At 37.8% G+C, this 15,396-nt stretch overlaps 3 protein-coding genes across 7 annotated transcripts; 1 reads left to right on the top strand and 2 right to left on the bottom strand.

Moving 5' to 3' along the window:
* Window positions 1–526: 526 nt before the first annotated feature.
* On the bottom strand, window positions 527–2,279 carry LOC137954017 (transcription termination factor MTERF8, chloroplastic). 2 transcript variants are annotated; one of them, XM_068801598.1, is made up of 3 exons: window positions 1,979–2,279; window positions 1,657–1,835; window positions 527–1,536 (listed from the first exon to the last, which is right to left on the bottom strand). In XM_068801598.1, the coding sequence occupies exons 1-3, from the start codon at window positions 2,208–2,210 to the stop codon at window positions 571–573; spliced, it is 1,377 nt and encodes a 458-aa protein (XP_068657699.1). In that variant the 5' UTR covers window positions 2,211–2,279; the 3' UTR covers window positions 527–570. The 2 variants fall into 2 exon arrangements, with proteins under 2 accessions (XP_068657699.1, XP_068657698.1); XM_068801597.1 differs by having other exon boundaries at window positions 527–1,835.
* Window positions 2,280–3,840: 1,561 nt separating this feature from the next.
* On the top strand, window positions 3,841–6,807 carry LOC137954018 (protein BRICK 1). 4 transcript variants are annotated; one of them, XM_068801599.1, is made up of 3 exons: window positions 3,841–4,112; window positions 4,270–4,455; window positions 6,383–6,807. In XM_068801599.1, the coding sequence occupies exons 2-3, from the start codon at window positions 4,323–4,325 to the stop codon at window positions 6,502–6,504; spliced, it is 255 nt and encodes an 84-aa protein (XP_068657700.1). In that variant the 5' UTR covers window positions 3,841–4,112; window positions 4,270–4,322; the 3' UTR covers window positions 6,505–6,807. The 4 variants fall into 4 exon arrangements, with proteins under 4 accessions (XP_068657700.1, XP_068657703.1, XP_068657701.1 ...); XM_068801602.1 differs by having other exon boundaries at window positions 3,841–4,119; XM_068801600.1 differs by having other exon boundaries at window positions 4,108–4,185.
* A 571-nt stretch (window positions 6,808–7,378) lies between these two features.
* Window positions 7,379–13,388, bottom strand: LOC137953497 (nodulation receptor kinase-like). Its single transcript, XM_068800921.1, has 14 exons — window positions 13,254–13,388; window positions 12,050–12,612; window positions 11,446–11,933; window positions 11,139–11,289; window positions 10,502–10,573; window positions 10,276–10,347; window positions 10,106–10,177; window positions 9,802–9,971; window positions 9,184–9,410; window positions 8,764–8,890; window positions 8,613–8,681; window positions 8,311–8,500; window positions 8,072–8,204; window positions 7,379–7,846 (listed from the first exon to the last, which is right to left on the bottom strand). Exons 1-14 carry the CDS (start codon window positions 13,386–13,388, stop codon window positions 7,499–7,501), a joined length of 2,817 nt encoding a protein of 938 aa, XP_068657022.1. The 3' UTR covers window positions 7,379–7,498.
* Window positions 13,389–15,396: the final 2,008 nt, after the last annotated feature.

Here is a 15,396-nt window from a genome sequence, read left to right as displayed (position 1 = left end):
CATCGGTTTCAAGCAAAAATCCTAAATGGAGGCATGAAGCTGCTTTTGGCAACTGTGACAGCATGCAGCTAACATTAACAATGAAGTATCTGAGGCAGAGTAAGAAGTAACTGATCCATGGGTCCAAAAACCTGTCTGCTGTGGAGACAAATGCAGCTGGACTTCAAACCAATTGTGACTTATTTGTTCAATTGGAAATAAATTTTATGAGGAAGACACTTGAAGCAACTCCGATGCCCCACTGAGGTTGGAGGAGAGTTTGAGACCGATGAGTCTTAATAGTAGATTTTAAACCTGAAGGGTCTGTTTGGAACTCCTAGAAAAAAAAAGAAAAGGAAAGTTTCCAAAAATAGTTAGTGAAAAAGAGAATTTGATAATGGTCAAATTCTTATTTTCTTTTCTTTTCTGTGGGATTCCAAATAGACCCTAAGGGATTGCTGCATTATTTTTCTGCTTTCTGGTAGATGTTTGGTTGGGTTTTTTTCTCCTGAGTAAACATTTCATCAAGTGAAGAAAGACAGTAGAATATATTCCAATTTACTGGAATAAACAAGCAGTATCAAATTCAATCTAGGCAGCGTTTGCATCTAACCGGGTTGAGCTCTTTTTCTTGTTGGCAAACCTCTCAGTTGACACAGTCAAAAGTTTGATCAGTGACATTCCTTCCCCTCTGGTATCTTTCTTTGCTTCATACCGATGTTTGATCCTCTCATCCAGCCTATAACCAAGAAATGCAGGAAAAGCCAATAGCTCTCCAATGTCTCTGCCAATTCCCTCAATCAAATACTCCATCTTGCTCTCCAAAGACACATTATTGTATTGCAATACCGGAGGGTGCTTCTTGCTCATTGCCAAAATATCCTCCAAGGACAAACCATAACTCAGGAAACTCCCTATCACCAACTGCAAGTTCTGGCAGCTGGTTCTTGTTACTGCACCCAGTGCCCAAGCCAACTCTCTGGTTCCATGCTCATATCCAAGCTTGACCAGTAAACCCAATTTCTTTGAAAGGTTCTTTTTCCAAGATAGGCTAAGAAAAAGAGGTGCTTTAGTCAGGAACTTGTAAATATCTTCAGTAATCAATCCACATTGCTTGAGAAACTCCACTCTTGACTTCAGCTTGTTGTCTTTGCCAATACTAAATACATTTGGATAAATCAGAGCAATCTTGAAGAGCTGTTCATCAGTCAGACCAATCGACCTCCAGAAGTCAATATGGGTTTCTAAGTGGTCAACTGTATAAGCTAAGATAGGGGGAAATTTGCGCAACAACTCAGTAGCTTTTTCTGGTCCTCCAAGTTCTGTAAAAACTGCTGCTCGTGGAACAAGCTGAGTGTTCAGATCAAGTGCCAGAAGCAGTGGGCGTCGAACGATCCAATCAGTGCTAACACCGTAACTCTTCAAGAAAATTAGTGTATTTCTCAAGTCTTCGAGTTTTCGATAGCAAAAGGCCCTGAGATTGATTCTGTTGAGAAGAGGGGCAAGTTCCGCACGGGGAATTCCATTGTCCAGGCACAATTCAACCTTCTTGGCGAACTCTACAAAATAATGCGGTTGCGTAGTTAGCAGAAGTCTTTCGAGCTTTTCGGGCAAAATACCTTCCAAACTTTCCAGCAAAAATTCAATGAACGTGTCAACTTCGTCTGCCACAAGTACCTCAGGGCATTTGGCAATCAAACGACAGAGCGCAAAATCGATGATTCCAGATGACTGCAAAGAAATAAGTCGTTTCCGAAGCGATTCAGGAGTAGCGGTTTCTAGAACCGAGCTTTTTTGGAAGAGAGCCACAGTCTCTTTTTCGCTGAGGCCAATTTCTCGGAAGAGAATGAAACTTTCTGCAGAAACAAGGGGAAAATCAAATCAGTCTTCCGTAGACTCGAAGCACGGTCAGATATATACACCCAGCGGGGGAGGGAAGGCAAAAGAATTCATCAGAAAGAAATTCAACCGATGACTCTGCAATGTATGATAAAACTACCTGACATAAGTGAAACTGTGGAAGAATCGATGCAGTGAATGGCCGGCTGAGCACTGCTGGTAGCCGACATTTTGCGGGCTTTCCGTAGTGCTTTAGGGGTGCTTCTAACAAGCCCATAGTGGACGAGATTTGGAGAAGAAACCAATGGTAACTTAGGGTTTGGCGGGGCTGATGGAGTCTGGAAGGAGAGGATCCGGATGCGAAGGCAGACGGACTCTAACAGAGCAGCCATCGTGATTACTCACCAGAGCCAGCGGCAACCTTCCTGCAGAATCTGCGACCTTAAAAAAACGCCGCTAAATCCGTCTACGCCCGCATCCGCTGAAACCCCTCAATTTTCAGTTTGTACATAACTAATATAATTTAAAATGTTATTTTAAAATGAATATTTAATGGTCGAAGATAAATATTTCAAAAAAAAAAAAATTAGGGTTTAGGATTTAGGGTTTAAGATTAAATTGTACTAGTATTTTAAACATCAATTGAGCTTTAAATCTCATAAATTGCTTTTATCAGCTCCAAAAATCCTAAAATATGGTCTAAGTTTCTAATAAATTTGTATGGTTTGATCAAATGAAAGGTTATCTTCTTTCTTTCTGCATAAACCCCCCATTGAAGTCTTTGAATGTTGCCATCTTTTTGGTTTAATTTTGGGCAAACCTCAAGTCATACCTTTCATAAGATAACACCAATAGAATCCTCGCGGTTATTTGAACTTTTTTCTAAAGTATCATTTAGAGGTTATTTCCACCTTTTTTTTAGCTTCTTTATAATTTGTCGCACATACCATGTTAAACTTTGTCAAGTTATTAAGTTAAAGGTAAAACTCATTCGATATTTGTGTTCATTAACCGGTCTGTTGGGTTGTATTGGCTAGGCATTTGACCCCAATGATAAGGAATAATGTTGGCCTAAGATATTCTTTTTTCACTAAGTTCTGACGATAACAATCATTAGAACTAGCTTTGCATTTCAAGTTTTGGACATATTTTTAAATCATTTCAAGCTTCAACAATGCTTATTACTTGAGTAGTAGGAGCAACCTTATAGTTGAAGAAACAATAGAACAAAAGAGAAGTGCGCAAAGGATCATATCATTAATCCTTTCTAATGATTTCACATCCAAGAAGAAGAATCGTTTGTATAGCATTCAGAAAAAAAGAGTCATTTGAGTAATGCACCATAGATCTAATGATCAATCAACAAAAAGCTGCCAAAAGTAGAATCATTTGAATGATCCAAATTCATTAGAACCATTGCCTCTCTATCAGTAGTAGAACCCTGCCTCCCCTTCCACCACTGTTGGTGTAAAGAAAGGGGACACTCACCCTTTTCCATCCCTTGGTCATGCTGATAACGAAGAAGGGGTCCTTCACCCTCCTTGTGGTTGCAAGATGGGGGAGGTCCCTCTCCCATCCTAGAAAAATGCAACCAGGAGAGGAGTAGAAGGGGGCTATCGCCTCTCTCCGCCGCTTGTTCATGTTGATGCCGAGGGTCCTTTGCTCTCCCTGTCTTTATTACCTGGTAGATGAATATTAACTGGTTCAACCAACTGTTCAAGGGGGCCCCTTCACCTGGGTGACTATTTACTATTTACGGAAAACATATTTTCATTTCTGCTCGCTGGTTCACTGGTGCAGAAAATCTCCAGAATTGACGTCAATGGGGCATAAGCATGATCTGGTTATAGGTCCCGCTTAAAGGCAACGATAACTCGACAGCGAATTATGACCAATCTAATCCTACACTATTCACATGCGAATCCCTGATTCGTCTTTCAATTACTGTAGTCTGCTCTGCGGGTCTCACTGGCATTTGTCGTTTCTATTATTAAGCTGGGGACAAAGAGCAAAAAGGTTACCCCCTTTCAACTCACAACTTGAAGACGGCTTGCCTTCAAAGCTTAGATTTCCCCTCCCCAACAAACGACAATTCCCATTCCCGACCCATTTTTTCTTCTATTCTATTTCTGTCCTTTGTTTCTTAGGCACAAAATCAAGTAATCTCCCACTATCTTTCCTCCTCTTTTGCTTAATTCTTTTCTTCACACCTGTCAACTTTCCACACGCAGAAACGAATCGTTTTCTGTTTTTCTGTTCCTGAATGAAAGCTTGCGAGGAAGTGGGGTTAGAAGGTACAATGTAAAGTCTCACAGTGAAAATCGGTTTGGGCATTGTACGCCGGGGTTCTATTGTAGTGTTATTAGGGTTTGCATTTGTTTATTAGTTTGTGTCTTTTTTACTTTTATTTTATTTTTCTTCCTGATCCTGACTAAGATCTCGGTTTTATAGGGGAGTTTGGAATGTTTTTGGCGTTCTGGGTTTGGAAGAATTGAGAGCGAACAATGGCGAGAGCTGGGGGGATAACGAACGCAGTCAATGTCGGGATTGCTGTGCAGGCAGATTGGGAGAATCGGGAATTTATTTCACACATTTCGCTCAATGTTCGACGCCTCTTCGAGTTCCTCGTCCAATTTGGTGCGAACCGACATCTTATTCTCTCAATTATATCGATGATCCTGGTTTGTTCTCTTTGTCTGGTTTTTTAGTGATCCTTTCGTGTATATCACCTGCTTTTAGTTTTGGATTCTGGTGTGCTTGCTGTCCCGATTCACATATAAACTTCGCGTACATATTTGAAATATAAACTCTTAATAGATGTTTGAAAGGCTTAGCTTAGTATTCTGTTTGCCGTCAAAATTAACAAGTTGATGCTTTCCGTTAAAAATTCTCGTAATCAGGATTGGATATTGCATGAAAATCTTGAAAGGCTGATTCATGTTTGTAAATTTATGAATCAGGGGAACAAATATTGTCGATCCCGTGAGTTTTTCATGATGTAACTTCATGGGGGTGTGATGATGTTTCATATGGAAGTTTTCACTATTGGAGATTTCTCTGTAAGGGTTTTATTGGAGATTTTTAAATCAGTCACCATGGAATACTAGTTTTTGAAAAAATGTTGGTATGAATTAAATGGAGCTGTGTACAAACACTGTCTTGCTGCTGTTATAACGAGTTCCAAGATCAATTCTCTATCCCAAGTGTTCTTGGCTGTTCTCACAAACTTCTTGTTCTTTTATTTTAAACAAGAATTTGTAATACATTTGGTGTAGGAAACTCCATGTATCTATTGCATATTCGTTTAAGATTATGTCTGTTGTTATTCATCTAGCTACTGGTTGAGATCTTATCTAGGCAAACTATCATTTATTTATTATAGGTTGAGATCTTCATCGAACTTGATCCATAAATAGATAGAATACCAGCAAAGTAGCATCTTTGTATCCTGCATGTCCAACGAAGTCAATCTCATTTAGAAACCAGCATCTATTTTTCAGCAACTGAACGGGAAGTTGCTTAAAACAGGACTATAGGATCAGAAGCGCTCCGAGCCTTATTTTTCATCTCTGATCACTCAATAATTTCCACATGCACAAGTTCCACTTTTAATAGGTCCAAAGATTCTTTCACAAGACCATCTATCTTTTTCTGTTTTATTGGTTTTGTAATGCAAAATATCAGGTTCTGTTACCTCTACAACTATTTCTCTATTAGGTAGGATTTTGGTGGATCGTGCACTTATATGTTGAGAAGAAACTGATCAACTTTGAAGTTTTGTGCGTGTTATATGTATTATTTTAAAATAAAATTTGGTTCAAATCTTATGTTAAATATATAATGGTTTTGTAATGCAAAATATCAGGTTTTGTCACCTCTACAACTATTTCTCTAGTAGGTAGGATTTTGGTGGTTCATGTACTTATATGTTGAGAAGAAACCGATCCACATCGAAGTTTTGTGCGTGTTATATGTATGATTTTAAAATAAACTTTGGGTCAAATCTTATGTTAAATATTGAATGTTCACTTAATTTGACGTCATCTAATTACGGCCCATTAGGATAAGCATTTAGAGCTGCTTTGCAAGCTTCTCAATGGAGAATGTATGAAGCTACTTTCATATTATATCTTCTTTTATTTTGTGTTTCCCCTGACTCACAAAATTTACTACTCGCATGACATTTCTTATAGTATATTTCTTACTTGAAGATGGAAAGTACATAGATGACATATTTTTCCACAAAAGTTTTTGTAAGTGAGGTTCTTTAATTGTTCAGTTGATATATTCTGTCTTATTCAATTTATTCCTTCTTGCTGAGTCTATTCTTTGGGAGGTGTAGCTGGGTGTGTCCAGCCCTGCCAATATGGGGTGTAATATGTGTCTGTGTGACCAGCATTTAAGATATAAATAAATAAATAGGACTCTTGGAACAAGATGAATCTGTGACTGTAAATTTTGTCCAGGGTATACTTCATCTCATAATTTTAGTGATTTCAATGTCTTAATAGATATTCTTGTTTTCCTATCTTCTTCTCCTCATGAAGTTTCTTTGGTTCTTCAGAGGCAACAACAAAGAGTAAACTTGCGTCACTGAATGAAAAACTTGATATCTTGGAACGTCGGCTTGAGCTGCTTGAGGCGCAAGTGAGCACAGCATCAGCAAATCCCTCTCTTTTTAGTTGATGTTTCTGTATTTTCTTACTTTTGTAGAATAGTTTAAATGTGTATCTAGTAACACTGGCTTCTTAATGCAAATAGTTCATGGAAGGCTAGTTTAGAGCATCTAGTAACCCTAGTTTCATTCAGCCCCTGGGCAGAATATTGATAAGTCACAAGCTTAAATATTTGATTTTTCGATCCATGATATCATTGCTCAAACTATAACAGAGTATTGCATGAACAGATTCTGGGGCTGTCTTGTGTGTTGCTACTAAATGGATTAATGAAAGAGGGAGAAGTTTGTTGACTCCTTTGGATGATTTTTAATGTAGTATTTGCTAGTGTATCAATCATTTGTATACCGATATCTAAGGGCTGCACTGCGTTTCTGTATTAGCTGGTTTTACATTCCCCATGTTAGCCATTTCATCAGATTCATATTGCCCAATAAGCATTATATCGTTCTGTCTCAAAATTCAGTAAGTATCATCGGATCTAAACAGGAATGCTGTGGACCATGGGCACTCATCTTCAGGAGCAGAGTAACCAGAAATTAATTGAACTACTGAAGCTCCTGAAATGTTTTTTTTTTTTTTTTTTTGTCTGCTTTGGGTTTCTGCTTTGAGCATGTAATTAGTGACCTTGCAGGTGATTTTGTATAGCTCAGCTATGGGGCCGACCTGCGGTTCTTGACCCTTACCATTCTCTTCAACTTCTCATGAATTTTAGGCCTTAAGCTGTCATTTATGTTTGGTAATAACAATTGAATAAACAAGTTGTTCACAAGATTAAATTGAAACAAGAACTGAACTGTACCTTCAAACATGGAAATACAAAATCTGTTCATGGAAGACTGCAGACTGCATTCCCACATGCACGACTGGAGAACCCTCTTACTTTCATTGACCTCATGATAAAGGCAGTACCAGTTTAAAATTCGTCATGGATTTGCATTCTATCTTTTCTTTTGCATGTTTTCCTCCCACTTTTTAATGTACAAACCAGCCGATTGCTCAGTCTATCTGGGTTGAGGAGGCACAATAGATTGAGATAGTAGAAGAGGAGATGGTTCTGATGGAGTTGGAGTGCTTGGAGCAGCAAGAACTTTCCTCTCGATAGAAAAGTAACGATTTGATCCTCCCAAACTCTCAATAGACTTCATATATTCAGATGCATTGTTCTCTATTATTAGAGCATCTTCCAGTTCTCGGACAATATCAGCCATGCATGGACGGTAAGTGGCAAATGGCTCGATACAGCATAATGCTACCTCCACCACCCTCCACATAGCCTCAGCATGGTAGCCTGATTTTATATTTGGATCCACAATTTCTTCAATCCTTGATTCTCTGATAAAGGGTTTTGCCTGCATAGATTCCATTGACAAATTTCAAGATTAAACCAAACTTAACAGCTTAGGATGACAAGGTTAGCTCTTGAGACACTTCAATATATTCACCTAAGTCCCATAAAAGTATGGAGTACATATGATTAAGAACTGAAGCGAGATTTGCCAACAGAGAATAGAAAAGTCATGACTAGGGTGTTTTTTTTTTCATATTAGAACAAATAAGAGTCTCTTCAGCCTTACCCATTCGACCAAACTCCACTCGTTCCTTGGCCTGTGTATGTTGAGCGGCTCCCGACCAGTGATGATTTCCAGAAGCACTACTCCAAAGCTAAAGACATCACTTTTGGCAGATAGTTGTTGAGTTGTATAGTATCTAGAGCCACAAAATCGAACTAAGTTAGATTTTTCGATCTTCTTTACTTGGTGAAAGTAACGATGAAAACAAGTTTGCAGAAGTGAAAATAAGTAAAAAAACTTACTCAGGATCTAAGTACCCAGCTGTTCCTCTTACTTCCAGTGACACACCACTGTCCCCTTCTTGAGGAGCATATTTTGAGAATCCGAAATCTGCCACCTTTGCACACATGCTATGGTCCAGAAGAATGTTGCTTGACTTTACATCCCTATGTATGACACTGCGGCCCGCAAATGTGTGTAGATACAAAAGACCTGGAGTCATCTAGAAACTGAATACCTAGTACAGAAGTGGTTCCAGGGGAGAGATAAAACAGGACAAAGAAGCAAATCTGGAACCTAAGCCCATGCATCGTGTTTTACTTACCTCGAGCTGCACCTAGTGCAACAGAGAGCCTAGTTGGCCAATCCAGAGGTTTTCTTTTTGATGCATTTCCTGCAAAGAAAAAAAGATAATGTTGAGAAGAAGGATAACACTGGCAAACTTAGGCAGAGTAGGGGAGAAGTTGGAAAAATACCATAAAGGCGATCTTGTAGAGAACCATTAGACATAAAGGGGTAGACCAAAATTTGTTGGTCATTCTCACAGCAATAACCAAGAAGAGGAACTAAATTCTCATGCTGAATAGCTGAAAGAAGGTTTAGCTGTAACACAAATCAGATTAGTTACTATAACAGGTACATAAGCTAGACCTTCTCTATTTGATTATGAAGAAAGCCTTTTGGATTAGGAAATCATCAAGATTCCACTGAGCCTATAAGGGAATAACAGGACTTCCAATTGTAACGTGCTTGGCAAGTAAGCTAGTGACTCAACCAGTCTTTGTTCTCCAATCATATGAAAATTAATTTTAACAATTGACCATTCTATGTCAGGGGAAATCAAGTTCCAATGCAATGCAAGAGAGACTCAAAGAAGTCCTGTTACATAATTTTACCTCATTCTCAAATTCACGAGTGCCTTGGGTTGAGGTAGCTGACCGAACTTTAACAGCAACATCTTGACCTTCAGGTAGAGTCCCGCGGAATACAGTTCCAAAGCCCCCTTCACCAATCATGGTTTTGTACTTGTTTGTGGCAGCTTCAATGCATTCAAGAGTGAAGGCTTGTATAAAGATGGGTTTCTTGTCAAAGTCATCCACACTGGGGATGGAGAAGACAGCATCTGCATGATTTGTGAGGAGCAAAGTGGTAAGAATATGATTTGTATACTTTTTTCTTAAATACTGTCTATGTGAGTGAATGCATTATGGCTTGTTAGAAAACCTTATCACTCTCAATGACATTTGGTAATAGAATACAAAGAAAGTTGTAAATCAAAGTATACTTTCTATCAAGCTAATAAATATTAAGGAGGATGAACTGATCCAAACTTTGAGGTCCTCTGTCATAAAGTACTACTAAGACCCTCTAGCTCTAGTGTTTGTTATTCCTCAGACGCCTTACTATGAATGATGATTTCATATTTTGAAGAACTAGTATATGAATCTGTTCCTTCCAATACTGCTTTCCTGAAATATGGAACTATGGAACAGTTGGAATTTTTAGAAACTCACTATTTTGCATTGCAGTTTGTGTTACATCAACACGCCGAACCCTTCTGTAGAAACAGGAGAAGATGACCCCAACTAATAGGAAAAAGACAGATGCACCCAACACGGACCCAATTATATAATTACGTGGACTCTGTGGATTGGATGAAACTTGGCCATCACATTTCCCGTAGCTGACAAGCAGAACCAAGAAATAAACTTTAGCAAGCACAAAAAAAACCATAAAGAATGTGAAAATACCTAAGAGATCACCTATTCCATTGGAAATCTTCAAGTATCTTTAAATAGCTCAAAAAAGAACACATACTCTGTGGAGAGCTTTGACTGATCTAAGCCTGGAGGAAGCTGGTTGCTGGAAAGAAGGTTGCATCCAAAAGACCTAAAACATAGCAGAAATGGGCCAGAGTTATATGTTGCTAATCATGTAATGGTGTGGACCTGTTTTGATAGGAAGAAGAAGAGAAATTCTAAACTTACAACTTTGTCAGATGCTGAAGAGAGGAAAAGGATTCTGGAACAGACCCTGAGAAATTATTGTTGTGCACATTTCTACATATTTTTTGAAATAGGACAGATTAGAAACATGGAGAGAGAGAGAGAGAGAGAGAGAGAGAGAGAGAGAGAATAATTTGATGGCATCACACAGAATTGATATTACTTGTAATCCTACAGAATTAGACAATGCATGGAACGAGGACATTACAGTTCCTGCAACTCTGTTAGCTTGCTGATGGCCATTGGAAGTGAGCCTTGTAGTCTGCTTGAAGAAAGATCCCTGAAATGGCGCGAAGGAAGATTTCTACTATAAATTTGAGCAATTGTGTAGTAATGATTAGAAATTGCAAAAAAATCTGTTGTAAAGCTTCATGGTCTGGAAACAACAATGATCTAGCTGGCATTTGAAATTAAAATGTGCAGTTATCTAGAGAATATTTTAAAGTAACAAAAGTAGAAATCAAGGAATGACAATAATTTTGACAGAGACCATTTTTCAGATGGCCGTGTTCTGTTTCCTTAGTGGTCAATTAAGTCACTTAAATATTCTTGACAGCTCAATCACTTAGAACCAACTTGCTTACTTTCTTCTATTTTCCAGAGCTTCTTTCCTGGTAAAGTTCAATACTTCTTATGCTGTTCCTAATTCATCAGCTCTCACCTTAGTCATTTTTCTCATTCATTTTTGTTATTCTCAGATGCTCTCTGGTATGTCCAGTTCCTGTTTTACCTTTCCTCAATTTTGCCATATCCATCTCAACATTTTATAACACATTACTTCTTCACTGTTCACCATTGAATTGTGAAACAAAAAACAAAAAAGATAATCCAGATAAAATCCTTACATCCCCATGATGAGGTATATCCCATTATTGGGTTGGCAGGACAAGCCCTTCCAGGAAGTAGGAAGACATGGATCTCCAGACCAACTTCTGAGAAGATCATTTTCAGGATTTGCAACTCGGATCTCATCCCGGACTTCAACAATAGCATCAACTGCAAACATGCAAGCATCATAAATAAATTATGAAACCACTGCCTAGCAGCTGTGTGATCCTGAATTAATCATCATTTTGGCCCCGGATACCCATTAGAATCCCCTCAAACTTCATACTGGATGCACAAAAGAAACAAGAGATTACTAAAATATACCGTCTTTTTGAAGGGTTCCAGGGACGATTTCGTGCACTCGGAAGATCTCATAAGCATTGCACAGGGGCCCTGCCGCCAACGGAATCGTCGAGTTTTTAAGTAATGTGATATTGAGAAACCCATTATTGTTGGGAACAGCAAACACCAGTTCTTTGTAGTTGGAGGTGTTATTCTCCTGAATATCGAAGCTTCCACGCATCTTTTCTCCATTAGCATAAATGTCGAAGACTCTTTGTCCAACTGCAATTAATGGATCGAGTTCAAGGAAGTAGAGGCAAACATGAAATCGCTCATAATGGATATAGCCCGAATCATTGAAAAGAAATTGCAATCTTTCTGTATGGGTGACTGCGGTTTCGAGAACTTTAATGGGAACATTTGAAGAATTGGTAGGGTAGATTGAGATGGAATTTGATGAAGGTTGTACAAGATTTCCTCCGGGTTTTTTATCAATACTCCAGATCCGATCATTTGGATCCGTCGGGTACCTGATAAAGCACGCAGCAGCAACAAAACAAAAAAACAAACACCGGGGGCTTTAGACTAAACTGCGTCAAGTTGGATCAGGAACATCGTCTAAACAAGCATGCAGAAGGGAACTTACCTGATCTGTTCTCGTGTGTTTCCGGCATCAACCCTACTCAACAGCTTAAGAATCACATTCTGATTCTCATTCAGGTAGTGATAATCGCTCAAAGGCCTCAGCTCTACCTTGGAAATGTACGGATTACCGTTCACTTTCACTAAACAAAAGTTCAGGTAGCGATTAGGAGCCCTTACAATGGCCTCAACCTCGACCTCTTCTTCCCGATCGATGACCGGTGTCTCTTGACCAAATAGCGTGGCACCGATGGAGATATTAAATGCAGTACCGTTGAAGCTTTGCATAAAAGAGCCATGGAGGAAAGTGGCTCTGACCAGATAATCATGTTGGTTGATCGTTGAGAAATTGTAACACCATTTGCTTGCAGAGTCTTCATCGAGGATACGGAACGCGTTGTTGCTGGAATCGTTCAAGGCTAGGGGAGAGAGGTAGCGGCAGGTTCCATTGCTCAGGAGCCACCCATCATCTGGTATCCATATTATGTTGGTGGCAGGATCTGTTCTTTTTGACACAGAACAGCACTCCAAGCTCACAAATTCTGCATGAAATCCAAAGTTGGTGTTCTGGGTTACAATCAGAAGGATTGGATTGAGTATATTTATCTTCAACCTATTTTGTTTCGTCAATCATTTCTGTTACATACTATTTTTTTTCTTTTTTGGCCTGTGATCTTGGTTTTATTTTCAGGAAGCCTGATATCTTCTGAATCAATCTGAAAGGTTCTGAGAACTGTCTTGTTTTTCAAAGTTAAGAAGATTATAAGCAAAAAGAAACCTTTTGTATAAATATGAAATTTTCATTGATTGGAGAATCATACCTTCCTGTGCAAACACTGGAGTTAGTATAAAAAAAGCAAGGAGACATCCCAACCTTGTTGACACAACAAATCCCATCTTGTTATCCACATGGGCATCTCCCCATCCCAAAACTCAAATTCATTTTTTTTTTCTTCTCAAATCCTTCTCTAATCACTTTCTTCAAATCAACAACCAAATGGGTTCTCTTATTGACAATCCAAAAGTATGAACTTCCTCTTCTTCCATTTTCATCATCGTCTCTCACCCTTCCCTTGCTTCCTTTATCATAGCAACGATTGAAACCTTCAGAAAATCAACCTAGTACCTCTGATTATTTTTTTTTTATCAATTCACTTCGGAAGAAAGCTCGTAACTGTCATGAAATCACAAAGTGGAAAACCCAGTACCTCTGCTTCAATCTCCTGAAGATTAGACACAATCAGAATCGATTTCGAACTTGGAGCTGTGCCTTGTCGGTCTGGTTTGACTTTGGCAGAAACTGTGGGAATCGCAGAAGCAGGGGAACGAAGACGAGCTCCCATTGGACTAATCATTAACCAACCTTGATTAGCTAATGATTTTGTTGCTCTGTTCGCATATTTTATGTGTTAATTATTTAAAAAGGGGCGGAGCAAACTCTTAATTTCGTCCCTCTCCTTGTTTGGTTACGGGGTAGGGGAACCAGCTCTGCAACTTCATAGCAGCCCCGCCATTAAAATAAAGAATTCAAGTAATAAACAACAGCTAAAAGATTCTTCTACTTTTACCCATCGGACTTCATTAAATCTCAAAATTGCCACTCCGTGGAAATAAAGGTGTTTATTTATTGATTTATTATTTACTAATAAAAGGATAGATAAATACGTGTAAATTAAAAATATAAAAATATTGGTTTAATATATAATAAGGACTCAAGCTTAGGGGCACTTTAGGTATTAAAAAATATCCAATGGACACGCCACTTTGCCTCGATCATGTGGGCTTTAAGACGAAGGCAAGAAGCAAATCTAGCTTGGATTTTTAATTGAGGTCCTTTTCGTTATTTTCAGCCGCTGGATGGGACTATTTGTTGGGAACCGTTGATCTTGATCAACCTTTTCTATGGACTTTAGTGACCAATCATACTCTCCAATTTAATAGCCTTAGGATCTAAATTGGTTCCACGAATATTCTAATTAAGTTTAAATATAAAAAATTATTTCATCTTATGATTGTTAATTAGAAAGAGTTGCAATAGCAAATTTGATTGCATAAACATGTTCCTAAGTATGAACTATGCTATGAAATAAATAAAAAATTAAAATTATATTAATAGTTTTAATTTGCATAAAGATCGAGTTGGCTAGATCGATAATATTTGAGTTTGATTAAAGGTAAGTTTGTGCTAGGTGGACTACGGAAAAAAACCCTGATTCAATATTTTTGTCATTTTTGGAGATGGATCAATCGGTTCTTCTTAATTCCTCTCGCCTTTATGAAATGTTGAAAAACATAGAAAAATAATTTTTTTATTGCTCCAATAGTAAACTATAAAAAATAAACCAAACTAGGTCTTGATCACTTACTTCTTACTTCAACCTTACTTTTAATAATTAAAATTATTTTATTTCTAGTGTGAATACAAATAATGTAACTACTGATTTTCCTGTTGTTTCCTATGGTTATACAAGCATAAACACAAAAGCAAGAAAATAATTAAAAATGATTTTTTGATTGAAAATTTGTCTAATAAAAATTAATCAAAAAGTAAAAAAATATTTGTTTTTCCAATTAACTGCCTCGTTTCTATTTTCAAGGTTAAAATATCTTTTAATTGTAGAATATCTCTCCATTTCTTTGAAAAATGTAAATAGAAAATTAGAAGAAAAAAAGTATATTGTGCTTTGTTAGTGTTAGGTAGACTTAGTGGGTCCGTATGAATAGAAACTTAGGGTAACCCTATGGCCCAGTATTAATATATTACCTTTTATAAAAGTATTTTAAAATCCTTCATAGAAATTTTAAATTTTAGAGCACCCAGAGGCTTAGATTCTCTTTGAAGAAGATCAAAGTAAAGAAATGTTCTTGCATTCAAAATGATTTCTTGATTAGTGTTTCCAAACCCTAGGCGGTACATAAAAATTTAGGTTTAGCAAATCTTGTCTTTCTTTTCCATTGTTTTACATAGTTTTAAATTTAGTTTTTTTATAATCAAAATAGAAAATAAGAATTTAATTTTTAATCCCATCTCATAAGAAATTTTTTTAGTGTTGAGCTTGTGATTCCGTCCCCTCATGCCCTCTCTCGACCAAAAGCCGCCTTTTTATTCATAGACGCATGGCCAATTGAGGGGAGAAGTCCCTTTTCTTCTTCTTCTTCTTCTTCTTCTTCTTCTTTTCTGTTCTAGGAGTTGAACGTTCTTTGTATGCTTACACAAAAATGGGTCCCTGCTCATTTTCTTGTGTAGGGCTCCCCCTCCCCTTCTTTGTCCATGCAAATGGAAGGGGAAGGGTAAGAGGAAGAGGAGACATCTCCCTCTCTTTAAAAAAAAATATTCATTTTAGTGTTATA

Source organism: Aristolochia californica, unplaced genomic scaffold, assembly GCF_029961685.1.
Source record: "Aristolochia californica isolate CCGP_79_NKW_82.1479 unplaced genomic scaffold, dmAriCali1.0.hap1 SCAF_16, whole genome shotgun sequence".
Classification (NCBI taxonomy): Eukaryota; Viridiplantae; Streptophyta; class Magnoliopsida; order Piperales; family Aristolochiaceae; genus Aristolochia; species Aristolochia californica.
Note: the sequence above shows the minus strand (reverse complement) of the source record. Positions and strands in the feature narration are given on the sequence as shown.

Bases quoted from the DNA above. Each gene is read 5' to 3' on its own strand.
- LOC137953497 (XM_068800921.1), bottom strand. From the start codon at position 13,388: ATGGGAGCTCGTCTTCGTTCCCCTGCTTCTGCGATTCCCACAGTTTCT. The intron at 10,574-11,138 runs GTAAGGATTTTA...GCGCCATTTCAG, and splicing joins ATATACCTCATCATGGGGAT to GGATCTTTCTTCAAGCAGAC. The intron at 10,178-10,275 runs GTAAGTTTAGAA...GCTATGTTTTAG, and splicing joins CTTCAGCATCTGACAAAGTT to GTCTTTTGGATGCAACCTTC.
- LOC137954018 (XM_068801599.1), top strand. From the start codon at position 4,323: ATGGCGAGAGCTGGGGGGATAACGAACGCAGTCAATGTCGGGATTGCT. The intron at 4,456-6,382 runs GTGCGAACCGAC...TTGGTTCTTCAG, and splicing joins CGAGTTCCTCGTCCAATTTG to AGGCAACAACAAAGAGTAAA.
- LOC137954017 (XM_068801597.1), bottom strand. From the start codon at position 2,210: ATGGCTGCTCTGTTAGAGTCCGTCTGCCTTCGCATCCGGATCCTCTCC. The intron at 1,836-1,978 runs GTAGTTTTATCA...TTGTTTCTGCAG, and splicing joins CACAGTTTCACTTATGTCAG to AAAGTTTCATTCTCTTCCGA.